The sequence below is a fragment of the Pithys albifrons genome, chromosome 3 (genome assembly GCF_047495875.1).
Source record: "Pithys albifrons albifrons isolate INPA30051 chromosome 3, PitAlb_v1, whole genome shotgun sequence".
Taxonomy (NCBI): domain Eukaryota; kingdom Metazoa; phylum Chordata; class Aves; order Passeriformes; family Thamnophilidae; genus Pithys; species Pithys albifrons.
In genome coordinates this window covers 98,270,153-98,296,796 of record NC_092460.1, presented here as the reverse complement: position 1 = coordinate 98,296,796, position 26,644 = coordinate 98,270,153, and the positions used below count along the sequence as shown (strand labels likewise).

The 26,644-nt window shown below is 45.2% G+C and overlaps 1 protein-coding gene across 1 annotated transcript in view; it reads right to left on the bottom strand.

The window, feature by feature from the left end:
• Window positions 1-25,666, bottom strand: part of SFMBT2 (Scm like with four mbt domains 2) — a 116,319-nt gene extending 90,653 nt beyond the window's left edge. Inside the window, exons 1-4 of the mRNA XM_071552858.1 lie at window positions 25,570-25,666; window positions 12,237-12,406; window positions 6,098-6,192; window positions 3,521-3,761 (exon numbers count right to left, since the gene is read on the bottom strand). Of these exons, the coding sequence (XP_071408959.1) occupies window positions 3,521-3,761; window positions 6,098-6,192; window positions 12,237-12,342 (442 nt within the window). The 5' untranslated portion in view covers window positions 12,343-12,406; window positions 25,570-25,666. The remainder of the gene's footprint in view (window positions 1-3,520; window positions 3,762-6,097; window positions 6,193-12,236; window positions 12,407-25,569) is intronic.
• Window positions 25,667-26,644: the final 978 nt, after the last annotated feature.

Below are 26,644 nucleotides of genomic sequence, written 5' to 3'. Positions count from 1 at the left end.
TAATCTTGTCGTCCAGTGTCTTTAGCGCATCCCAGAACGCATTAAGACGGTGCCAGGAGAGACTGGGCTCTGTTGGCTCAGCTGTAAATCTGCAATCTGTACAAAAACACCCACGTGTCAATCACGAGACGTTCCTGTTCTCCACGTGGTTCACGATGCATAATTTAACTACGACGCTTGTCAGGTTCTGCTCGTGCACCCGACGGTAAATGTGTTCATGAACTCAACTGTCATCAACAAAGGAAAACAGCACGTGGAAATAACAGGCTAAAGGAGGCAAGAGACCTCTTTTCCTTTCACGGTTAAAGGAATTGCTAGTCAGGGAAAAGTTTAGTTAGGCTTAAATTTTTAATGCTCAATGGGTAAAACATCCCAGGGGATGAAGGATGTTGACAACCAACCACATGAGCTCTGTGCTGAGGAGGACGACAGTGTTTGGGTTAGACACAGGAGGGGATAAAAGCAGTCACTATTTCCTTGCAGGCTGATATAATGGGGAAATTTTAACTACCTGATGGAAAACCTGTATTACATCCCAGACCCTGTTAGTGCAGAAAACAAATTCTTCTTTATCATCACAGCCTTGCCACTGTCAGTGAACTCTGAAGCAGGTCATCCTTCCTCATATAAATTACAGTTGCTGAAGGGCCTTGTCAGAAAGGATGAAAATTTCACACTCAGCTACATCAGGCAGTAGTTACCCACTGCTTACACCACAGTTAATATGCAATAAAAAAAGAAATCTCTGTCCCAGGACGTGACATTAGAGCTGATCAGTGCCAAAGCTACAGACCATAAGGACAGCTTCACACTTGCCTCAGCTAGTTCATGAATAAACATTCAATTCATTCAAATGAGTTCTATATTAACTAATTTAAATAATTTTCATTTTGCTTTGAATGGTAAACAGATCTATTCTGCCAGGATAGTTGAGTTTGCAATTCAAATTACACACCGATTTGTAATGAGAAAAATATAATTAATGGCAAAGCTTGAAGTAACTACAATTTCACTCCTTTGACTTCCTGTGGAGGAGGAGGGGGTGGAGAGTGAAGCTCTCAGGCACACATGCACTCACACACTGTCCTTCCATAAGCCAATACATTTTATTGCCAACTCAAGCATTTGGCTGGAGCTGTTCTGATCTAGTGCACTGCACCATCACGTCATGGGAGGACACAACATGACTTGACATTCTCCTCTCAGGCCACAGGCACCATGATGCAACACTGACATCACCCAATAAATAATCATGTAGCAGTCTGCAGATTAAACTATTGGGATCATAAACAATAATTATTTGGCAGCTGCCCCTTAGAAGCTCTGTGTGTGCTGGACATTAAATCAAGTTCTATTGATTTGCTAAACTGAACAGGCCCATTTTCTCATATCTCTCTCCCATCCAATGAAATTCTTTGTCCCATCCCTCTGCCATTCTTATCTGGCATCACATTTGTGAGTCAAGGATCGACCAGTCAAATCTGATTCATAAGCAGAAACAGGGCATTGTCCCAGTGCTGTCATTTTGGCCATTAAACAAGTCCTTTTTGGCACATCTGCTTTTTAACCAAAGCCTTCAGCTCCTGATTAAAATCAAGCTCTAATGACAGATAGCCAGCCCTGGCCATACTGCTTACACAGTCCTGCCAACAGATCCCCTCAGGATGTACAGAATCAGTCCCTTTGGAAATGGGCCCATGCAATTCGAAGGTGGCTTTTGATTCTCCCAAAAGTCTGACAACAAAATAGTGTGCAATGCTGAAAAGGTTAAAAATCTCCACAGAGTTCTTAGAGAACATCAGTTTCTTTCACCAGTGCACAGATTCTGTGATTCTCTAAGTCCTGAAGGCTTAAATCATCTCGGGCATTTTAGATGCCTCATTCCAAAGTACTAACCCAGTTCTTAAAGGCTTAGATCTCTTTTGAAATAACAACTTATGCATTTAATTTATTCTTCCTGAAAACCATACTATGACAAATCAACAGTTTATTTACTTAGAATGGGAGCAAGGGGAAAAAAAACACAACAGAAAAACCAACTGGGCAGTTACCCAAATTTAAGACCCTGGTGTACAGTTACATCACCCAGCCAGAGGAGAAGGGATGTATTACACACTTGCAGTCACTGAAGCAAGACAATTCACACAAAGTAGCCACGACCCAAAGGGCAAATTCCAACACATCCATGAAAAGCTGTTGCCTCCGGTTATAAGGCAATCGTTATTTTCTATTATGACATTCAATAAGATCTCTTACCCCCCTGACCCTCACATTTTGAGATTTAGTTTGTAGCACTGTACACCTTTCTGGTAACGCTGATTATAATCCACATAATAAAATGTAGTTTAAGAGACCCATAAAATAAAATAACTCACCTCTCTCACATCAGCTTGATTTATTGGTGCTAAACCAATAGAATTTTAAGCCATATTTATCTTCAGGACTACCTTTTTTTTTTAAACAATCAATCTTGGGTTTATTCAAAATACACAGGGCAGAAGAAAAAGGTAAGTTTAGCTGACAGCTGGGCATACACAAGGCAGGAATGTCAGCTCTGAATCAAAGACTGTATCCACAGCTCACTTCAGTGGGAAGTCAGGCAACACTTACACCAGAAGAAATCCCACATGGCACACAACTGGCACATGCACTGTTTTCAATGCTCACATGTATCAGAAAGAAAAAGGGTAACTTCAGCAGCAGAATCCTTAAATGAGAGTTTTCTTAAATGTATGCACAAGCTGGAGGCTAAATATTCATCTCTTCTTCCCTTGATCCAGAATAAATGGGATATATGGCAGGAATACTTACAAGTAACAGTGACAATATGCGTCTGCTTGGAGCTATGTAGCAGTGAGGATACACAGCTGCTCTGGTGATGCACATAGTGTGTGTGTGTGTATATATATATTCTTACACACTGGAGAGCAAATTGTATTATTAACCAACTGCTCCACATGGACCACTCAGTAACCTACAGCTCTTGCATTCAGCTTTTGTGCACCTAAGAGCTGGCAATCAGGATGTGCCCTAACCTATAATGACCAAATTTTGCTATCTTTAACCACTTGTATCTACCATTGGAATTAACAGCTGCCAGAATCTGACAATGGAAGGTTTTAAACTTCCAGGGAGAAACACCTGAGTGCACAGCCAATTTCTGATTTTGGTTACACACAAACTGATCTTTAGTTTGTTCTCACTCTGAATTTCACCCCTCCTTGCTACAAGAACAGGAGAGTTTTCTCCCCTAAGTGAAAATCACAGCTTTACAGTTTAGCACTAGGTTTCCTTATTAAGACAGCTTCTTATAGAAGTGCCTTATGTTGTCACCAACTGGGGCAAAAATGCCTTTGCTGGAGGCTGACTGGCAAACTGAACCATCCACTGACCCTGACTGTACCACCCAACACCAGCTGAGGAAGTATCGGGAATACCCATTCCAGAACACTTGGAAATCTGGAGATTAACCCACAGCCCAATACTAGAGCACAGCCCTACCAAAACAGCCAGAACTCACCATCTGGAGGCATCAGGACCTTGTTATTCTGTGTGCACCAGCCCACGGGGTGCAGATCTGCTGTCATCACATCACACCAGAAGTCTGCCCTGCGGTCGTCCCCGTAGCCACAGTAACGAAGCAGCAAGAGCTGTCCACATGTTGTGATGATCGTAGCCACCCAGTATGTGTCTGGATTGCTCTTGTTGGCCACTTCCAATTTCATCCCTGGCTGGAAGCTGCTTTGAAGGCTGATTTCAACCTTGCAAAATGAGAAAGGCATGGTGTTACCTTTCCTTCTTTGCAGGGAGATCCCCCTCCCATGATAATGCTGCCCTTAAAAAGCAGCTCTGGGACAGGATTGAAGTTGATTTTGTTTCTAGCCACCTCCTTCCCAATCTGTCTGGGACGCTCCATTCCTACTTCACTGGCACATACTCATCATGGAAGGTCCCACATGCTCCAAAGAGTCATTTCAGGTGCACTACATCTAAGAGAGGACTGGTACCCATCTTCACTTCCTAAATCTCACTAATGCCTGGGAGAAAGATGATGTAACTTGAGTGAAGTTCCAATTTACACTGCACAACTCCATCAGGCAAATCACTGGACACATGCAAGGTAGAAGGCAGGTACAAAGCACCTCTAGGAGTGAAACCCAACTATACTGATTAGTCATACAGCACCACTGAAGCAACTCTTGAGGCTTGACAAGCATTAAGGGCTAAAAGCTTTACCAGGCAGACCAAGTAAAGTGTTTCCACTGAACCCATCCTCAGCAGCTCAAGCCTCAACCAATTCACCCTCCCAGTACCCTGGTAAATGACCCATCACTGAAAGAAGTAAATTATTTGGGTCACTGTTCTGCCATGTCACAAAGATGTCACTTCCATTTATCTCAGCAGTTGACAGGTCACATGTAGCTTGCCTTAGGACACTGGAGATGCCAGTGCATCTCTTTTGGGACACTGCAGGGCCTGCTGTAGGCACAGCATAACTGTTGTTCAAGGGCCAGTGGGATGTCTGTAGCTGTTGTTGATAAACGAGAGGTGGATGCCAGTTCACCAGTTCAGGTGCCAGCCTTGTCTTCATCCAAAATACAGCCTGTCACTCCCTGTAAGATGCTTAAGGACAGCTTCTTACAGACTGCTTAGAACCTTATCTGATACTGAAACCAGAGAGATTGCAAATCTGGTTAAGTCTGTTCCTGGTTTAAATGTCATTTAAATGACAGACATAAAGGCCTCTTTTACTCACAGAGAGAAATATAATACGGTTTACTTGGTGAACTGAGGATTTCACAGACTTGAGGATGCCAAGCTGCTGAAAAAACACTCCACTGGCATGTGAGCAGCACTCATTCAATCATCCCACTCCAGCTTCTGACCCAGGCACTTCTCAGCCAAACCCGTCCAGCATCGATACCTGGAGTCACAGAACAGCTCAAAGGGACCTTTGGAGATGGTCTAAGACTGCAGAAGGTCTGTGACATTTACTGCTTTACGTAGTGGTAAGATCAGATCTTGGCTCTTGGGATGCTCAGGGTCCTCATAAATAATTCAGGGTACAGCAACAGGTCCCTCAGGAACTTTCCCTCTCACTGCAGCACATCTACACTGTTCCCAAAGGATATCTCTGTCAGCAAGGAGACACTCCTAAGGCTGCCTCCTGCTATCTGATGCTTGAGGTAGGAGGATGAGCAGCAGCATCTTCATGGGACTTGCAGCTGAGAATCACCAGGACTTGTCATGACTCCACTCAACTGAAGACACCACAACACCTTCCCAGTAGGTCCCTTGGCTGTGATGAAGAACTGAAGAATCAGCTGAATTTCTGTCCCATGTCCTCATTTGATATCACACATATGGAACAGAAGATGTTAAAGAACTGACAGTGGATGGAGAAATTGGTCCCAAACAATGAGATTCCTGACAGGCTGTGTTCGGAGACAGAATCTTTTCTTCAAAGCATGCTCTGATACTCTTCATCAGTAAATATTTCAAAGACTTCAAATGCTGCTTGTGCTAACACAGACCAAAGCCACAGATGACTCTCTTAACTACTGTGCCTGTCTGTATGATCCATGTTCACCCAGGAAAAGCACCACCTGCCCAGGTACCTGGTTCTCACACTTCTGAGACAGCATCTTCAGGCAGGAGGCTGAGAGATGGCTTTCTTCAGGCCATGCTGTCCTCTAGTGCTCAGTGACCCTGCTAGTCAGTAAAACCTGCACTGAAAGGAGCTTAGGAGGAATGACACACTTGTAAGATGTATCTCTACTGATTGGGAGGGACACCAAATGCAGATGGAAAATAGATGACAGGAAAAAATGAGTGCATTTTAAGAAAAAGGAGAGCAATAAAAGCCCTTGAAAGTGGAAAATTTGAACAAACAGACACAAAGCTTCGAGCTGTGACTGCAAACACACCAAGGTCACCTAACACCAGCTGGGGGGCTATTCCCATGCAGGTTGTCACATACATGGAGGGATGATTTCTCCCCAAAATGGTCAGACCCCACTTCAGTTCTCCAGGGACTCCCTGAAAACCAGAGGAGGGAAGACACAGAACATCTGCGAGGCTCAGACAAAGCACGTACGTGTTTGAAGGAGGTGTGGGGAGCAGCACTGGCTCCTGTTTCCTCCAGGAACTCGTCCCAGTTGAAATCTGCATCCTCAAGGCTGGAGCCCTCATCTGTTCAAAAGCAAAAAAAAAAAAATGAAAGAAAGAAAAGCAGCCTAAAACACAGCCAAAGAAGGCAAAAGTTGTGTCAAAGAGTTCGGGGTGAGAATAGCAACCAGTATAAACATCAACAGAAGGGAAAACAGAAAGCTTGCCTTAAAGATCTGTGCTTTGACCAGCTCTTAACTATGCTTTCAGCAGACTTTGGGACTTCAGCAGCCAACACTGAGACCAGAAAATTCTGTGCTTTCACAGCAGTGGGGGAACAAAACTGTCACACACTGCAACAGGCAGTTGTGCTCTTTTATTTCGTATTTGATGACTCTCTTGCTACAAGGGAGGTGGCTGCCTGCCCATTATCACAAGGGTGCAGTGGCCTTTCTTGTGCCTCAAAAGTGGGTCATCCAGCACTGTTAACTACAGCAGCACCCTGGTGATAATATCAGAAGTTGCTTCTGTGGGCCAAGCAGTGCAGAGCAAACACCCAACCTCTGGGGCTGGGAGCCCCATTTTCAGTTCTGCCACCCTTTCTCTCCTTTCCTCAGCATCTCTTCACCCATAAACCTCAGACAAGGCCCCACAACTCACTCTTCCCCCAGCTGCTTTACCCCAAATCCCCAGCAACCTTCCCTAGACCATTTCTGCCTCCCTGCTCCTTGCACTTGTCCCTTCCACGTTCCAAATTTGGGGCTCTGCATCACGTCTCCCCCATCCACACCACTGCCCCACACAATCCCTGCCCACAAGGAATGACTTGACATGACTATTCTTTTATTTCTTTCTTTATAACCACGCTGAGCAGAGCCACAAGGCCCCACACTATTGCTGAAACACACACTGGGCAATAATTAAAAATAAATCTTCTTTCACTTAGAGAAAATCAGCCAAATCTGATTGTTTTCATTTTGTTCCCAAGCAATCTCGCAAACTCAGTTTCATCCCCAGAGCAAAAATATTTACAGTCTAGCAATGAGCTCTTTGCAATAAGCATTTATCAGGCAAACTCTGTGAGACCCTTTACCTGCCCAAACATTCATCAGTGTGGACATGATGTAATTAAAGTGACTCATGACAAACTGAATTAAGAACCCTCCCCAGACAGTTTTATGAAGAAAACGGCGGGGTTAATTTATTGCAATTATTGCTACAGGTCTCCAGTTTTCAGTACCAGAAAATTATTCTGTGCGAGGGGAATCTCTCATTATTAAAAGGGGAAGACAGAGGTTTTATTTGCTGCCTATGGCATCAGGCATAGGAGTGAGGAGAAAATAAGGGATCAGAAGAGAGTTTTTTGATATAGAGCTGGTGGAGGGTCAGGAGTCTGGGAGTTGGAAGCAGAGAGCTGAGCTGTCAATGCTGTTAAACTCTTGCACACTGCTGCATCAAACTCAAATAACCTGCTTAAATATGAAATGTAAATCATCACTGTCCAGTGATAATGGGGGTACCAGGCAACTCTTCACCTCAGCAATACAATAAATAACCCAACCCCATGATTACAACCCAAAACCAGACAAATGTAACACAGAATAAAGACTGTGCTTTAAATTTTTTCGCAATCATTGCAAAAACCTCCAGGCACAGAAGCTGGCTCTACTTGAGATATTCGACCCAAAATGAGGGGTTTGTTCAGCCTTGACTGAACAATAAGCCACAACTTAACCACAAGGTAGGAGCTTGGTGCAAAAATCCTGTATCATGCAGGCAGGCAATTTAGATGAACAGGGATATGTGTCAGCCTTAAGGCCTGCAACCCTGTGGAGTTAATGTTACAGAGAAGAGCTGGGTGCAGAGATTTCAAAGGCTGAGCCTCTAAAATAAAGTATGTTAGTCCCTGAATAGATGTACAGATATGCTTATCCATCCCAGGCTTAAAATTGATTAAGCAACTTTTTACCCTGAGCACAACCAATTCCCATCACACTCAAAGTCAAAAGCATTTGACATTAAAAGCTGTAAGAGCATCATCCCCTCTGTCTGGTTGCTCCTTGCTTCTGCATCCAGCTGTGCATATGGTGTTGGGATGGGCTGCTCAACAGCCCCAAGAACATCTTCACCTCAGGACATCTGACAGGGACACGACATTTGGAACAGGCTGCCCAGGGCAGTGGTGGAGTCACCACCCCTGGAGGGATTTTAAAAAAGACAAGCAGATGTGGCACCTGGGGACATGATTTAGTGGTGGTCTTGGCCATGCTGGGTTAATGGTTGAACCTGATGATCTTAAAAGGTCTTTTCCAACCTAAATAATTCTGTGACGCTGTGATTTCCAGGTCAGTGCTGGACTCTCGTCTCTTCTGTTCAGATACTCCATTTCAGAGCATGAGCCATTTCCCTCAGCCCATGATGCTCTTTGTATAGTCTCAGTTTTTATACCTGTTTTTGCTCCAAGCTGCTGGGCAAGTCAAGGCAAGTGTCTCCTTTTCTGCAGCCTTCCTCAGCAGTCTTATGGGAGGAAGTCATTGCACAGAGCAGTGGGAGTAGAGATTTTTATTCAGTTCAGTGTATAATCTCCAACCCTTACAAGGAGCAATGTCTCCAGGGGGTCAAAGTCTCCTCCAGAACTGAGCAATAGCTTTTTAATAATGTTATCATAAAGATCCTATTTTTGGATGAATCAAGTCCTCCTGTACTTCATAACCTTATTAACCCTGACCTACTCTGCCACATGCCAACAGAAAGAGACTCACTGGCCCCACTGCTCCCACAGCCCCACCAGCAGGTTCATCCACAGGCAGTCCATCAAAACTCACAACAGCACCTGTTTAAAAAAGTATCACCCAGACTTCTCCTCTTTAAACCCAAATAAAAAGGCTTCAAGACCAAAAGGAGAGGAAGAATGAGAGCTGCAGCCTTCTCTCGCTGTCAGTTCATTTCTCTCTGACACATCACCAGCCTGGCTCCTCTACTGTGTTTTATCTGCAGACTTTATCAGGAAATTACTTTTACAAGGTCTGTAAAAATAACGTCAGAGCACTCATTTGTCACGGCATCAGTGCTTTATTTTCCTTCACTTCATCACAAAGAATTTTGAAGGGACAGTACATTTCCACTTCAGGGGGGGATCCAGAGCAGGGAATGTCTGGCACATGGATGAGGCCAGCCCAAAGGACCCAGCACCATGCACACATGTGAGGGGACTGTACACAAATCTCCTCATCCATCAGAAAAGCCTGACTGCTGAGGAGCAGAGGACACCCTGAAAGGTGAAAAATTTGCCATGAGACCTATTTTACGTATCACCTCCTTTTCCAATTATTGGTACTGAGGTCCAGAGCTTTTTCTGAATGGAAGAGTCAAGGCTGGCTGGCTCACAATACGGTGATGTATAAACAAGCCCAGGAAAGCAAATAAAAATCAACAAGTCATTATCTGTGAGCCTCTCAATACACTGACACTATAAAAATGCAACTGTTCCACCTTTTACAAGCTTCCCAGGATGTTTGGCTACGGGAAATAAAGAAGATACAAGACCCAAAACCTGTGGCTCCAGAATCACAGATTTTTCCCCAGCTTCACTGAAGGAGAACATATTTGTGGCAAATTGCTCAGACATCTTATTTATAGCACAAAGATACATTCATGACTCTTTGAGTGAACAGAAAACCGAAATGCTTTAGTAGTTAACACACCAAGTGTGGGGAGGGGGAGACACACAAGACACCTGATCAACCACAAACCTCCAGCATGGCCATGAAAGAATCACCAAGATCCATATTCTCAAAGAAATTCAGGTACCACAGGGCAGTTCTTCTCATTCCAAAACCATTGTCTACAGCTGGCCAAATGAATCTCAGCCTAGAGACTCCTATCTCTCTTCCATGGATATAACTGGGGAATAGATCAGGCTGCAGGACATGAATCCCACCTCAGGAGAGGAGTCTGCATCATGTGAGCAACAAGGATTGAGATGTTCCCCTCTGCTCCATCTCTTCTTCATCCTCAGTGGGGACAAACAGGAAGCTTCAAATGACAACTCAACACAAAGGCAACACAGCACCTGTGTCAAAATGGGATGACTTGCTTTCTGGAGCTGTACCTTTCTCTTCACTGGGGATACAGGCAGCATCAGGTGCCTTAAAACACCTCAGCTTCCAATTTGGATGTTTATGGAACACTCACAGCTACCTCCATGAACCACACTATGGGAGGGAGGCTCTTGCTCTTTTAAGTCTATGGGAGAACACAGGGCAATATTTATGTTCTTCCCTAAGTTAACATGAGTGTCCACTTTCCTTCGGCTGGGATGAATCCAGGTTTCTCATCACAACCCCTCCATACCTACACAACATCCCCCTCACAGAGCCAGTGCACTTGTCCTGAGCACTTTGCCTCCTGGATGCCCAGAGACATCCATCCATTAGTTATAGCCAGGGAAGTTATAGCCAGATGGGGGCTGGTCTCTTCTCCCAGGCACTCAGCAATAGGACAAGGGGGCACAGGTTTAAGCTCTGCCAGAGGAAATTTAAGTTGGATATCAGAAAAAATTCTTTCCAGAGAGAGTAATCAGGCATTGGAATGGGCTGCCCAGAGAGGTGGTGGATTCACCATCCCTAGAGATTTTTAAACACAGACTGGACGTGGCGCTGAGTGCCATGATCTAGTAAATGGACTAGAGTTGGACCAAGGGTTGGACTCGATCTTGGAGGTCTTTTCCAACCCAATTGATTCTGTGATTCTATTCTATGATTCTATTCTATGAGGGAACCACATGTGAAGCTTTCTCCCCAGGGTAAGTTCTTATCATGCAATTATTTCTGGCTCAGAGGATTCCTTGAGACAAACACGCTTTCTAAGCAATTAGGATACTGCAACTTTCTTCCATAAGCATGTCCAACTTCCCTCTGAAACCACCTGAAACAACCAGAACTCCTGCATACACGATAGGGAAAACCAAAAACCACAGCTGGGCTAACAAGCCCAGCACAGGAAAGTCTCCACCTCCCTGTGTCCCACCAAACACATAATGCTTAAGAGCCCAGTTGAACCTATAAACATCATGTCAAGACCATTCAGACTACCTCCCATCTCAAGTACATTTTCACAGCAATGCAGCCAGCTGGCATTCTTTATAGGATATCCCTCTCTTTCCACCTCTGCAACCTCTTGAAAGTCCACCTGCACTTACTGTTATTTTCATAGCAAACATTGTAGAACATGGTTGTATTGAACACAGGATGTCCAAAACAGCCCATCCTCACTGGTATCCCCTCCCAGCTCATTAGCAAACGTGGCAAGGATTTCAAGGTCAGTCACAGCTTCCCAATGGGTGGTATCCAAGGAAATGGGAAAATCACTGAGCCACTACAAGAGTGAAAAAACTAAAAGTTGGAAGGCCAAATTTCTGACGTGCTGAAAGAGAAACAGTAAAAAGCTGGTATAAAAAGAGATCTCCTTCTTTTGGCACAAGTAAGAAAGCAGATTAGGTCTAGACATGTGTATCTTCACTACATGACACAGTCTCCTTGTGTTCCAGCAGAAATCACTAGAATGTAGCATCTGCTCTTCTGCATCTACCACAACGACGCCCAAATATAGCACAGCAAATCATCAGCATTATAAAGCATCCAGCCATTCCCATGAGCACAAGGACATGTGTCCAGCTCTCCTCTGGCTGTTCTAATGTTTGTGAAGCCCTCTCACCTGAAGCACTCAAAAAAATTGTGAAGGAAATGAGTGAAGGTCAAAACAAAGAAGAAATCCTGCAATTTCTGCATGTTCCTTACCTCTCTTTAACTATAAAACTTAAAAATAATAAAAAAGGGTGGGGAAACTGTGAGAACACAGTATGATGTCCTGGGAAACATATTCCATTGCTTTTTGTTTAGATACAGAATAGCTGATAGGTACTGTAGATGAGATCCAGAAGCAAAAAAGCTCACATTTCCAAGTGCATCCATTAAGGTACACAGTCCAATCCATTAGACTCAAAAAAGGCCTTGGAGCTGTACAACCACCCCCAATGCCACCCCAGCAGCACAGCTGTCCCCACCTGTACCTGTGATCAGCTGGAGGGCTGTAACAGTGACAACCCACGGGGGTGACGGAGAGCTCACCTGAATCAAACTGCTCCCTGTTGCCGTTGGCCGTGCTCTGACCCTTCTCCAGGGAGAGATGCTGGGCCTCTCTCATGGTGGCAATGAAAGATGCCCTGGTCTCCATCGTTCAGAGGAAGAGGCTTTGCCTTCCTAATTCATCCTGCAGCAGGGAGTGCCTGGAGAACAAGCTAAAAGAAAAAAGAGAAAAACAATGAGTGGTTTGTTCTGCCTACACCAACCCCATTCCTTCAGCCTTTTGTAATGGTTTTCATGTTATCCCATCCTGATACAGTTGGACTTCATGATCTTAGAGCTCTTTTCCAACCCAAACAGTTCTGTGACTCTCTGAGTGTAACCCTCTGAATGTTGCTCTCATCTCCAAACAGAAGCTAGAGGTGGATGAAGAACCACAACAAAGGACCTTAGTGGCAATAATATGGTAACAACAATCAATAACAACAATAATAACAACAGAGAAGGTAACAAGGTAATAAACAGCACCCACAGGCTTCACATCTCAAAGTTCACGTCAGCTCCCAGTACCACCAACAGAGAAAAAAGGACCAGCCCACAGGGTGGCACAACCCTTGCCAAACAAGAACAGGCAGGAAATGTCAACTCAATCCTCCTCCAGAAAGTTCAGCCCTTGACTTCCAACATTTTGATGCCTAATACTGTGTGAGATACAACTCACTCCACAAACATTCAAACTTCCAAAGGGGGAGATTTGTGAAAATGACATAAAGGAAACACTGAAGGGAAAATACTTGGGAATGACCGGAGTAACTCTGGAAAATAAAATTCAGCAGCTAAAATGCGGATACTCTAATGAAACAGTGCTGGCTGCAACTGTTTATTGAAAAAAAGACTGACCTAAGGTAACTACAGCAGTTAGTAACATGCAGGGGAGCAAATATTAACTCACTTTAAATTGGGCTGCGTTGGTAGAGGAGATTCTTCTAGAAGGAATGACCATAGTAAACATTAAGTGAATAAAAACACACAGAAATGGAAAATTACATTGGGAAAGGGCATACAGGCCGATCAGATCTTCCATCAAATACCAGAATAAATAAGAATTACATTTCTAGCTACAGTAAGCCACCAGACAAGCAATACCCCAGGATACACCTTTAGAAGTAGATTAAAAAGAACTCCAAAGTGAGCTTTTCAGTGAAACTCTCTGAGATGGTGATGAATTACAAGGTGTCACAGGAGGACTGAAAAAGAAAAACCAAGAGCTGGGGTTATGGGCACAGAGGGAACCAGCTATTCACACAAGATATGCTAAAGCAAAGACAGGCAGTAGGGAAGGTGTGTGTCCAGAATATCCATTGTGGAGAGCTGGTCCTGCTTTATTAGCAGGTGCCTCCAAGACCTGCATGACAGAGATGACTGTGCCAGCAGCACCAGCATCAAGTGATCTGCAAGAAGTGTGACTAAAAGTAGGAAAAAAGTTTACTGCCAGAGGCCAGGCAAAGCAGGATGTAATAAGATTGTAAAAATATTATGGGATTTTTTCATCTTTTACTGCTCTGGAGGCATATTCTAGAAGACTGAATATGGTGGATATAAAACAGAAAGGAGAGTGTTCTGTCGCGGAGTTTTCATTCCAGGCTTTTAAGGCAGTTTCAATGACAATTTTAAGGAAGAAACGGACATGTGAGAGCAACTATATGAGGAATGAAAAAAATGAGAAGCATGTCAGGTCTAAGACTGATACCATTAACTGGACCATGGTGGGACTGTCTGCTGGAGCAACCACAACTGCAGTTAAACCATGGGTGTTTCACAAAGCATCACTGGTAGAAGCAAATTACCCAGGCAGGTGACACAAGTCCCAACTGAAGGTTGTTTGGGCAAAGTTAGACCTCCATCAGTGCTCAGGCATTGGAATGGGCTGCCCAGAGAGGGGGTGGATTCACCACCTCTGGAGGTTTTTAAACTGAGACTGGATGTGGCACTGAGTGCCATGATCTGGTAAAGGGACTGGAGCTGGACCAAGGGTTGGACTTGATGATCTCGGAGGTCTTTTCCAACCCAATCGATTCTATGATTCTGTGATTCTATGAATTTGTGTTCCCCACCCCAAAGGAACCTGCTAATGAAAGTTAAAAAAAAAATTAAAAATTGAGATCACAAACCCGTTTAGAGCATTATGGTTGCTGGTTTCTTCATAAAGTTCTCAGTATAGTTTGAGCACTCCACAAATAATAATGATCCCTTCCCCACTCCAGTGGCCACTACAGCACTTCAACCTTACTCTTTGTTGGTAAGGGACTTGCTAATGAGTTAAGTGTATTATATACTGTGAGTATTCTGAGTGCAGCTAACCTCAGAACATACACATCGCTCATCCCCAGTGTATATTAAGTTTCAATTAACTATGAAACTAGAAGCAATCAGTTTACTGAAAGTAAAAAAACCACTTCTCCTTTGGTAGAGAACACTTCTGTAAATATCATTAATAAGAAATTAGTTAAGTATCAGGATCTTACATCAAGCTTGTAAAATGTGAGAGGAGGGGAGGCGTCAGCTTAAGCTAAACCTTGTGTGGACTCAGCTGTTTTCATTTTTGCCTAGGAACAGACAATGACTGAAGGTAACCTGGGTCTATTAAAAACATTTAAACAGAAACATCAATTTAAACACAACAAATCCATCATCTTACAGAGAACTCAGGGGTAACACTATAAACACCAAGAAGAAACATAAACCTCTTGGTATTGTAGTTAAATCTTGTGATGCTCCTATGATGCTGATAAACAAAGTTATGAGCTGATAAAAAGCTGATGGTGTCCAATCAGACAACAACAGTATTTGTTGTTTCTTATGCAGTCAAGCCCCAAATCCACCACCAGACACATGAGTAGGGCTCACACCCCTGGATTGGGGTATTTCCCATCAGAAATGGAAAATGGATGGGAAAGCCAGCAGGAACCTGCCCAAAGTGTCTGCAAAACAGCTGGGATCCACCAACTGGGGCTGGATTTGAGCCCACTTCAGTTAAAAGGGGGACATGCAGAATCCCAAGCAGATTCAGCAACATCATCAATAGTTTTTAGTTTAAAACTTTATTTTAATGTATTTTTTGCTTAAGCTATGGACAACTTACTGGTTTCAAAACACCACATAGAGAGCACCCACATCCCAAGAAAACTGGATCTTTCAGAGCCTATAGCTTGGCTTCTTATTTTGGGAATAACTAGTTTGGTAGGAGAGCACTTCAGAATTTTCCCAGTGCTATATGACAACAAGAGCAAACTCTTACACAAACACAAGCTTCAAAATAGCTCTGAGCTTTGGTGTTGATATAACTAACTAGCAAAGAAAGCTGACATAGGGTATTAATTTTTCACTTCTTATTAATTGCTGCTAATTAACACTTCAAACAGAGTCCCCAGCCATACTGTTAACAGTAGCACACTGGCTGGCCTGCAATCAGCATTACAAAAGCACCACACACCACTGAACTCCAACTCCTCTGTCACTCTGAAGTCCACTGGAAAACCAGTGTGTCCACTGGAAACCAAATTAAGCACCACAAGCCACATTGCCAGCCTGTAAACCAGGGGAAGGGCAACAACACCAAAAGATGTTCAAGATGACATTACACCAGGCAGGAGCACAGAGCAAAACACTAAGAAATGCATCTGAAAGAGAAGGAAAAATCCCTGGTTTTGGATCCCTTGTTCATTGTTTCTGCACAGTGGTGGTTCAGACTGATCCGATTCTGCCCCCACGCAGCTCCCATTCCCTTGGCATTTCATTCAGATCCAGGCTCTTAATTCAGAGGCGGAAAAAGCCAGGGAATATAATAAAGAATCTCTTTTATTTCCTTCTTCCCACGGCTGTCAGTCTCGGCCATGCCTTTATCTCCAACGTGCTGCCTTGTCATTGTATCAATATTGGTTCTTTGTAGGAGCGCCAGCCTTGGTTTCCTCACACCCTTTCTCTTCTCCTGTCAACTCCATCCTGGTTTTCCTTCCTTTGGAGAAAGACCCCATAGGGAGAGGTCCCCTACCCACACAGAAATCCTTCCTTAAAGTTATTCCTGAGAAACTTGCTTTCTCCCTCTGAGGTATGCTTGGTTAATTGGGATTGACATACAAAAGGCAGTTTGCTGGAACAGAGGATGCAAAAAAGACCTTGCATCTTTGAAACCTCCTGCCTGGATACTGCACCAGGTGTGACGATGCAATGCTGAGTCCTGAATGGTGGAGAAGTAGACATTCCACTGCTTTGCCAGCAATCTGTCCCCTCCAAAATTTGGTAACATTCACTGACTTGAAATGGTGCCAGCTCTCAGTAAGGATTCACTTGATGAGTGCACAGCAGAGCTGCAGTGTTGTAGAATCATAGAATGGTTTGGGTTGGAAGGGACCCAATAGGATCATCAAGTCCAACTCCTGGCCCTGCACAGGACAACCCTAAAAATCACAGCAAGTGCCTGGAGAGGGTTGTCCAAATGCTTGGGGCCATAACCACTTCCCTGGGGAGCCTATTCCAGTGCCCAACCACTCTCTGTGTAAGGAACCTTTTCCTAATACCCACCCTAAACCTGCCCTGACACAGATTTACACCATTCTCTTGGGAGTGAGGGAACTATAAAGGCGGCCAGCATGACCTCATGTCCTTGGTAAAAAGCTCCCACCAGGTATGTGGCCAGTGGGAGGGTGGGTCCATGGGCAGCACCAAGGCTAGGGCTCATTGCATTCCTGGAGGTCAATCCTGGGTAGATATTGTGGTTTTTCCAGCCCATTTGGAGGGAAACTGAACACAGGGTGGCCCCAGTAGACCTTCTTGTTGAATGCATCTGCTGATTCCACCCAGTCCCCTCAAAGTCAGGCACTACCATAGGATATTTCATAAAGCTTTTACTATCGTCAAGATTTTGCAGGATCATGAGTGAAAACACCACTGCAAACCATCAAGGAATCCAGTTGTCCCCTCTTCCATTCTACTTCCAAAACACATCTCTTTTTTTCTGCCACCCACCTGGCTAAGTGGTCAAATGGGGAGGCCTGGAGCAGATAAGGCAAACGCCAAGGCAGGACACAGGTGATGCTGGACCAGGTCCTGCCTCCACTCTTGACTTCACCTTGGGAATTTTCCAGCAAATCCCAATGAAACAGCACTACAAGCAACAATGCCTATCAAACCCTCCCACCTCCAATGGTATTTGTCTGCCCCAGTCAGTCATTTGCAGCTAGCCAAGAGAAAGCATCTCCAAAGGACAACCAGAGTGGTCCAAGTTGAGTATCTGAAACTCATATGAGATAAACAACCCTCAGGGTGTTCCTGTTCTTCCACAGCATCTGCTAAATATCCAAATTTCCCAGCAAACAACATGAATCTTAAGAGTCAGAGTGGTTTGGGTTGGAAGGGACCTTTAAGATCATCTTGTTCCAACTCCCTGTCATGGGCAGGGGCATCTTCCACTAGACTGGGATAAGTGGGATGCTCAGATGCCCCATGGCACTGTCCTGTATGTGGAGCCAGGGTGAGGGGCACTCGTCCCTGTGGGACACAACTGAGGATGCATTGCCAGTGGCAGCCTGTCACAACATCTACACACCCCTGAGCATCTGCACAATGCAAAGAGGCTCGTTCAAAAGGGCTATTGAACACATCAACTAAGTTTTACCTCCTAGAAAAAGGGCTTGTCTCTCCTCTCAGACAAAGTACCAGCTGGAAACCTTTTAAGGACCGTTTCTTCCAAATTCCTGGGGCTTTTTTTAAAATTATTTATTTGAGAGCATCCCTTGCCAAATGTTTTCAATTATATCAAGTGACAATTTCTCTTTCATATTGAAGACCCCACAGGATTTTATTAAGGGAAATTTACTGCTTTGAACAGCTCTGTGTGGAAGAAACAAATCCCATGTAATCTGAAGAACTAGGAATGTTCACAGTATTCAAATATATAAAAAACATCTGAATGGGGAAAGAGCATAATCTGTTTTCCATGTTCTTGGTGGATTGAAGAAGATGGCTTGGCTTTGAACTGCAGGGGGGTGGGACATTTGATTTTGGGCATGAGAAGAAATCACTAACAATGAATCTGGTAAAGAAGTGGGATGGAGTGTGGGAAGGGCACAGAGCTTTGCTTTTTGGAGGCGTCAGGATGCGGATCTTTCCAGAAACAGAACTTGGTACAGTTAATCCTGCCCTGGGGAAGAGATAGTCTGTACAAGCCATGGAGGTGCCTTCCAGTCCTCCTGTTCCAGCCACTCAACAGGGCTGATCTTTCTGCTCTTGAAGTCAACATTTGTGCAGCAGTACAGAAAATAAGTGACTAAGCCTGCAGGGAAAACATGCAGCAACAGGAATTTAGGGAACCACCAGAGCAGTGAAGACACATGGTGGACAAGGGATTATGCAAGGTGGTGACAGCCCTGATAAGTCTGCTGGTCCTTGCTCTCTCCTCTCTTCTTGCACTGATGCCAAATGCCTCATGCTTTTTATGCCAACAGAGGCAAACCTGTTTCACAAAGCAATTTTCTCATCCTCCCTACCTAGAATACTCCAGAGTCCAGAATACACACAGAGATAAATGGTAGTAAGATAACAGAAAGTAAAATAAACCTAATCAGAGACTCTTAACTTGTTTACAGCAAAAAGCCCTGCAGTATAGGAAAAAAATAAAAAAGATGACACACAGACTTGGGTACACATCCCACTCTTAGCTGTCCTATGCATAAATACATCAGGACCCAGCAATGGACTTGCCACAAAAACCTGCCAGACTGAGGACTAGATCAAACCACTACAATTAAAGGCACTTTTTCATTAAATTTTCCTTCTCATGAGTGAGCTGGATGCTTTACAACCAACGGCAAGAAGGCTCTGCAGCCCCACCTGTATCCTGCCATCTCTCCTGTGAACTCTGGATGTCCCCACCTTCAGCATTCCATGAAGCACACATGCCAAAGAAAGGGAAGTCATCACATACTGATCCTTCTTGTTTCCAGCTGCTCTGTCACACACTAGGTGGCTGTCATCTTCTCCAGGACTCAAGGCATTTTCCATGAGGTTCTCCCCTACTTTGGTAAAGCACTTCTATCCATTCTAAGTACCCAATATGAACAAACTGCTTGGGAATAAGGCATATTTAAGATTGGGCATCTTCTAAAGCTCTCAGCTGAATCAGGGACATGAAAAAGGCTGGGTCAATGTCCCCAGTGCCCTTTACAATAGGAGAAAGGACTGCAAGACAGAAGCACAGCAGCAACATCAACCATCCGCAACACTCAGTCTTCTCCCATCTCCTGTGTTTGACACTAAGCTGAAACCAGGAAGCCTTTTAGGGGTGGGTAACTTGAAGACAAACAGGTGCTTATCACTCTGAGACATCTCATCTTGTTAGGTAAAGGCACAGAGTCACAGATTGGTTTGGGTTGGAAGGGACCTTAAAGATCATTTAGTTCCAACCCCCATTTGATGCTTATCACCTCAAAACACCAGCCACATGGATCAAATAAATCAGTAAGATCCCCTGAGTGGGACCAATCAGCCAAACAGTAGAAGTCACCCAGCAGGAAATACAAAAACACTGTTTTCTTGGACTTAATTTAGAGCCCAATTCAGAAGTTCCTCATCACTCAAAATTCCCATTGTCCAGGGCAATCAGCTCTGTCTTCTATGTCCTTGCAGCAGTTGGAGCCATTTTCAAAAAAAAAAAAAATACAAGATGCAAACCAGAATCCAAGAAACATCTGTCATCTGATTCCAACACCTTTTAGGAAAAATGACATTTTAGGTCTTGGCACCGTTTGGTTCATTTAAACAGCACAGCTGATCAGCACTTGGGCTCAGTCCTACATGCTCTTGTCTCTGTCAGTGCTTTACATCCAGAAGGAGCTTCACTGACTGACAGGATCTGCCAAAAAAAGAAATCCAGCCCTCACAGCCATCTCCAGCCATCCCCTCGGTACAACAGCAAGAAGAGGGGGACCCTTCCCTTTGCCAGGCACATGTGAGGGCAGCCCACAGACCCCTGCCAAAGTCCATCCAGAACCAAATTCCACAAGGCATTTTAACTCAGAGTCCTACATTTACTGGGCTAATTCCACCCAGTTTCTCCCAGAAAAAACAAACTGGATTCCCTTTCATGTGAACTGCTCCAGGACATCCAAGTTTAATGTCCCCCACCCCACACATCGATCCAACAGAGCATCTTGGAGTCTGGTTCTTACACCTGCACAGAGCTCCCACCCTGGACCTTGCTCAAAACACTTTCCAAGAAACAGTTAACTATTACTTTTACTTAAAGGGCTATTTTTAATGCACTCAGGAAAGCAACTCCTTTCCACCCAAAAATTTCCAGAAGGATTTATGGCCCCTCAGACTTTAAAGGAATCTTCAGTCCATGGTTGTCTTGTCTGATCTCCCACATTGCAGGGGCAAGGATAATGTCACCTCCTGGATTTTAGTGAAATGAATTCATCTTCCTGACCAAGCCAATAAATGAAAGACTTTCTAATAACTTATATTCAAATTGGGTCTCAGGACTTCACTAAGTAAAATAGGACTTCCTTGCACAAGTCACCCAGTGATGTTAAGAGTATTAATCATGAAAGCAAGAATCATGAGTGAGTAAAAATAGCAAGGATTCTGCACACACCTTTTTTAAGCCTCACACCTACTCAGAACTGATCTCTCAGGTCAGCTGTCAAGAACTGCTTGGGGTGGGTTTTTTCTTTCTTTTTAATACTATTTAATTTTAGAACAACGCTTCTGATTCATAAAAATGTGAGTAACTGTGAACACATTTTCCAAATCAGCCTTCCCAAGAATGCTTTGTTTAGGTCTTGCAAAAGGCCAACCTCAAAATAAATTTTTTCAGGAGTTTTTTAAATGTCAGTGACAGAGTTCTAGCTCTTAGTTCTGTATGTCCCTGTTTTGCAACTCAGACATTTCTAATCACTGTAGGAGTCATATTCGAGGCACAGAAAGGAATCTTTTGGCAAAAAATCCCCACAGGATGGATTTGACTGGTTTCATCAGGGATGTCTGTGCAAAGATCAACAGTTTCACATGATGAGTTTCAAATATTGACAAGCTACCATTGGCTACTCTAATCCTAAAAAAAAACCTGCTCTCAGAGACCAGATGTTACAATGATAGAACAAACTCATATTTGCAAGTGGCATCACTATTAGCAACAGAAACAGCATTTTATTTTCAGCACTGAGGACCCTGTTCCTCCAGCTGATACACTGTGTGTCAATATGCATAGTAATAAAATACTTCTGACACCTTCAGGTCATCTAAAATGTGAGCCCTCTGGTCACAACATTAGTTTTTCTCTATGAACCCTCAAAAAAACATCTCTGGCTCCTCTGCTTCAAGTTTTGAATACCTCTCTCAAGTTCTGGTCCTTTCCACAACTCCCTTACTTTGTCACTTGGCCATGGTCAGGGATCAGCCACCTCCCTCAACCATCAACACCCTTGTAAACCTCCACAGAGCTCTCCATGCCCTTACCCCACATCAACATGAGTTTAGCCAGCAAGAAGTCCTTGAAAAATCATTGAATGATTTGGGTTGGAAAGGATCTTTAAGATCATCTCATTCCATCCCCCTGACACAGGACAATTCCAAATAGACCAGGTTGCTCCAAGCCCTATCAAACACTTCCACAGATGGGGAATCCACAGCTTCTCTGGGCAACCTGTGTCAGGGCCTCACCACCCTCACAGTCAAGAAATTCTTCTTAATGCCTACTGAATAAACAAGGCAGCACCTTCTCTACCATGTCCTTTCTTTCAGCAAGGTAAGGTCACATCCCCTTGCTGATGTTCTCATACCAGGCCAGCATCTCATGGCTCTGAAAGCCCAGAAACTCAGAAGACATGTCTGTGTTTCATGGGCCAGCAGCTCAGCACAGCACAAGCCAAGCATGGGGGAAAAGCATCCCCAGCCTGAAGAGTTGACGCTTGTGGTGTTTATTTCTAGTAACACTACCATAAAGTTTCAATATATGCTTTATTAAAACATCAACTGCCTGTCCAGCCAGTCAATTATCACTCATAATCACAGCTACATAACTATATACTGTCTTCTACAGATGTTCTTACATCTGTGCAAAACATACTCTCCACCTCTGCCACATGTAACATCTGTTGAATATTTGCAAATATTTTCTCACTATATGAATGAAATTACACTGTCTTTCTTATAATGTATTTACTGTCCCACTACACTGTGCACCCCCTAAATCATTTAAAAGGTATTTCCTGTCTGTTTACAGTGTACTGGTCTCTTGATAGCTTTGCTGTATCTATTTAAATTGCTTTTAGATTTTCACTTAGTAACAGATTACACCGAGCCTCCATCTTATCACAGGAGTTATTAGGACCTAATCCTTTATAAGCACTGAATTTATTAGACTTGTGAGAATATTTTCTTCCCTTTCATAAATAATCTGTTGGAGAGAGTGGAAAAAAAAAGTGGAGGAAAAACCATTTGCATCCCTGTTCACCCAGGCAACAGTCCCAACCACAGAGAGAAAACCTGCCTCACCTGCTTTTCGTTTGCCACCAGCAAAGGAAACCGAATTTGTTTTATTCTAAAGGCTTCAAGGGAGGAAAAAGTAACTGCACTAAACCCTGGCCAGCAGCCTTCAGTCACTGCAGCAAGAAACTCCTCGGAGGATGTTTGTCTGGTACAAGGAGGGGTGTGAATGGGGGCCATGCAGCAACAGGACCCCCTGTCCTCGAGGGAAACAGGAGCAAAGATGCAAGAGCAAAGTGGTCCCATATTTACAGTCCCTTGGGCTGGTGTGGTTGTCCCATGGCAAAGGACAAGACGGGGAGGAGAGGAGGACACCCCACTCTGGGTGGGGGGTCGGCTGCAGAGCCTGAAACAGGCAATGCTGACACAAAGCAAGGTGTTACCATCACAGATGGTGGTTTGCAAGGGAAGAGACATTTTAGGCTACTTTTTCTATATTTAAGTAGGTCCCTCCAAGGCAAAGGGCCAAAAGGGGAATTGAGGGAAGAGCAGTGAGACCCCAGGTACAGGGAGATCTTCAGAGACCTTTACAAACCCCTCCAACCCCACAAATCCATCACACAACCAGGTGAAGCTGCTTCTCTGCTCAAACACCAGGTCACTGCTACCACACTTTCTTCCCCAGAGCATCAGGGGCACAGCCTGACTTTAAAATCAATGCTGTCCTGTCCAAGGGGCAGCAAATCAAGGAATGGAGAGATGCCTGAGGGGCAGAGCAGGGAGACACCTTCCCATTTTGCAATGGCTCCATCCCTTCCCACCCCACACAAAATCCCACAAGCTGACACCACTCTTCTGGGGCGCTGAGATTTTGCCACCCAAGTTCCATCACAGTTTGACAGCTGTCTTTCAAGTCACTTTGCTATAATAAATGCTTTTTTCAGGTATTTTGATAAGAAATCACAATTTCCCCCAGGTCTTCTCCTCTGCCCCCTGAGCCAGCTTGATCCTGGCAGGGGCCAGAGAAAGGAGGGGGGAAATGGGTGGGAAGACAGACCCGAGCCCTTTTGGAACGGGAAGCCTCAGCCTGCATGACAAGGTGTGCAAACAGCATCTTCAACCACTCCTGCTAAATAAAATCATGGTGGGGAGCATCTTCAAGAGGCACAGGGAACTGAGCTGGCAGCTCAGCTCTTCCATCGCTCCAGGATCCTCCCTGGCTCCTCCATCCCCACCCGGACAGACACTGACAGCCTGAGTTGCTGGAGCATCCCATCACCTCCCATGCCACAACACACTGACGCTCCAAAGTTAACTCTTCTCAACCACGGTGAAACAACTCCCGACCAGTAGCAACGAAGTGCTTTCTGCACGGGAACAGGGACGTTTCTCCTGCCTCCAAGGCAGTCTCACTCCTCCACTCCCTTGGAAAACACATTTGGAAAAGGCAGCCGGGAAAGGCACAGACAACTCCCCGAAAACTCCTCGCGAACTCATTCTAAAGCAACGATCCGCCTCCGTCATCGCGGGCGTTTTAGGGTCTCTCTGCAAAAGCAATGCTGGTTGCACTGCTAAAGTCACTTCTTTGCAGCCCAAATTTCCGTGTGGATCAAGCCCAGAGTGTTTCTGCTAAACAGCAACTAACAAACCACCCCAGACAACCCCATCTGACTGCGCCCAGGAAGGCTTGACAGCTCCAACAGGACACCTCATCCCACGACACGTCTACTGTTAATGCAAAATAAACCAGCGCTGTGTCTCCCGGCATTTCTTTTTTTTTTTTTCCTCATGGCATGTCTGCAATTTTGGCATTAAAAGGCAAACCGGCCACGGTCCCAACTCCGCAGGTCCCTTCCCAGCGCACACAAATGCCCGGTACTTTTCCCACCACCGGGTCCAGCGCGGGGAGGACCCCGAGGACCGATCCCATCCTCATCCCTCCGCATCAATCCACCGGCGCAGCTCCGCGAGCAACAAAAGAGAGTTGAACCAAACGTGTGGCACTCCGCCTTTCCTCTTTTTCTCCTCTCAAAATGTTTATTTTCAGTTTTTAAAGATACCTTAACCCGCCATGTTGAACAAGCTTTATAAATATTCATTTACCGCAGTTCGGGAGCGCTACGGGAAAATACGTCTAGATCAGGGCTGCACATTTTGGCATAGCTGACTGCTTTCTTCTCTTCTCCTTTTTTATTCTTTCCTTCCCTCTCGCCTTTTGCAGCAGCTTTTTTTTTTGTCCCCTTTCCCCCGCAGATTCCGAACAAACCCACCCGCACACCCAAAATAACTCTTGCCATGATGTGCATGAGCCTTGTAAATCTGAAAGGAGGTCGCGCAAGCGGTTGTCAGGAAAGCAGAGAAACGACGGGTACTACTTAAAAAAAATAGAAAAGAAGATGGGGAAAAGGAAGAAGAGAGGGGGGAAAAAAGGGGGAAAGGGGTGGGTAAAGAGGAAAAAAGGGGGGGAAAGGGAAAAAAAAAGGAAATGAGAGCATCTAAAACGCGATCCGACGAGGTAAAAAGAAGTAGCCTGCATGCTCGTGATGAATCGCACAAGCACCGCAGCCCCTGCCCGAGACCCCCACGGCGTGCCCAGCCCGAGGAGCGGCTCCGAGCGCCGGTACCGGCCGGGGGCTCAGCCCCAGCCGCCCGCCAACACTTCCCAACAACTCCACCGCGGATTTCTCCTCTGGAAAAGGTGGGGGGGGGAAACCCCACACTCAGCTCTCACTTTTTTTAAAAAAATAAATTTGAAAAATATTTTAATACATCTTGGGAGGGGGGGAAAGCGACTCCCTCCAGCCAAGCGCTGCAAAACCCGATAAATAAAATAAAGGGAAATGCCAGGCGGGAGGGTTTGGGGGAGTGGGAGCTGCGGATCTCGGTGCCTTACCTGTGAGAGTTTGGGTGATTTGGGGGTGTTTTCCCCGTTTTCACCCCGAAGAAAGCACCCCGGCGCGGAGCGATGCGCGGAGCGATGCGCGGGGAGCGGAGCCCGCCCGTGCTGCGCCCGCACCCGCGGCTCACTCCTTCCAATATGGCATCCGCGCAGTGCGCATGCCTGCCGCTCTTTTTAGGGCTTTTTTTTAATATATTTAGCAGCCAACTCCTTCGGTGACCTTTTTCAGCAGTTTCAAGAAAAGAAATTTTTAACAATCGGTGAAAAGCATCACGCGCGCATCCCAACCATCATCACCGCCCCCTCCACCCCTAGATGCGCGCCCGCGGTGCCTCCGCGCTCCGAGCCGCGCCCCCGCCGGGGATATGGATTAATTAGCCAGGGGAAGGGTGAAATCCACTCGTGGAGGCGTGAAATCCACGAGTGGAATCGATGGCGCGGTGCGGGGCAGGGCGCAGCGGGAGCACGGGCTGGCCGCCCGCGCGTTAAATGCCATAAAATGCCATAAAGCCTGTTATACCTCCGAGCTTCCCCTCCCCGCCGCTCCCCGTAACCTTTTATTTCGCGTTTCCTCCTTATTTCGTGTCGCGAAGAAACTTCCAGGGAGGGAAATAGGGAAAAGAGATGGGGAAAGAGCAAAAATGCTCCGCATCCCTCAGCCCGCCCGCTCCCTCCGCTTCGCCGGGTTCCGGCATTACCTGTTTATTCCCTGTTGCAGAAAATAAATAAAATATATAAAGAAAAGCAGGAGAAGAAGGCACGAGGCGGGATGGAAAATCAACTGGTGGGCACCCTCCGCCCTCCCGGCGCGCAGGGACACGCACAACTTTCCCTCGTTTGCTCCTCAGGTTATTGGATGGTTATTTCCTTCGTGTTATTTCATGGCTTTTTCTTTCTTCAGCGGTTGCAGAATCGCGCTGCACGTCGGTGTGTGCGGCTGTGCTGGCGTGGGGGTGTTTGCACGTACACGCACACTGCGGGATTTTTCTGGTTATTTATATTTTTTTTTCCTCTTTCGAGAAAATCAGCCCCGCTGCAGGGCTGGAAAATCATCCCAGACACCACTGCC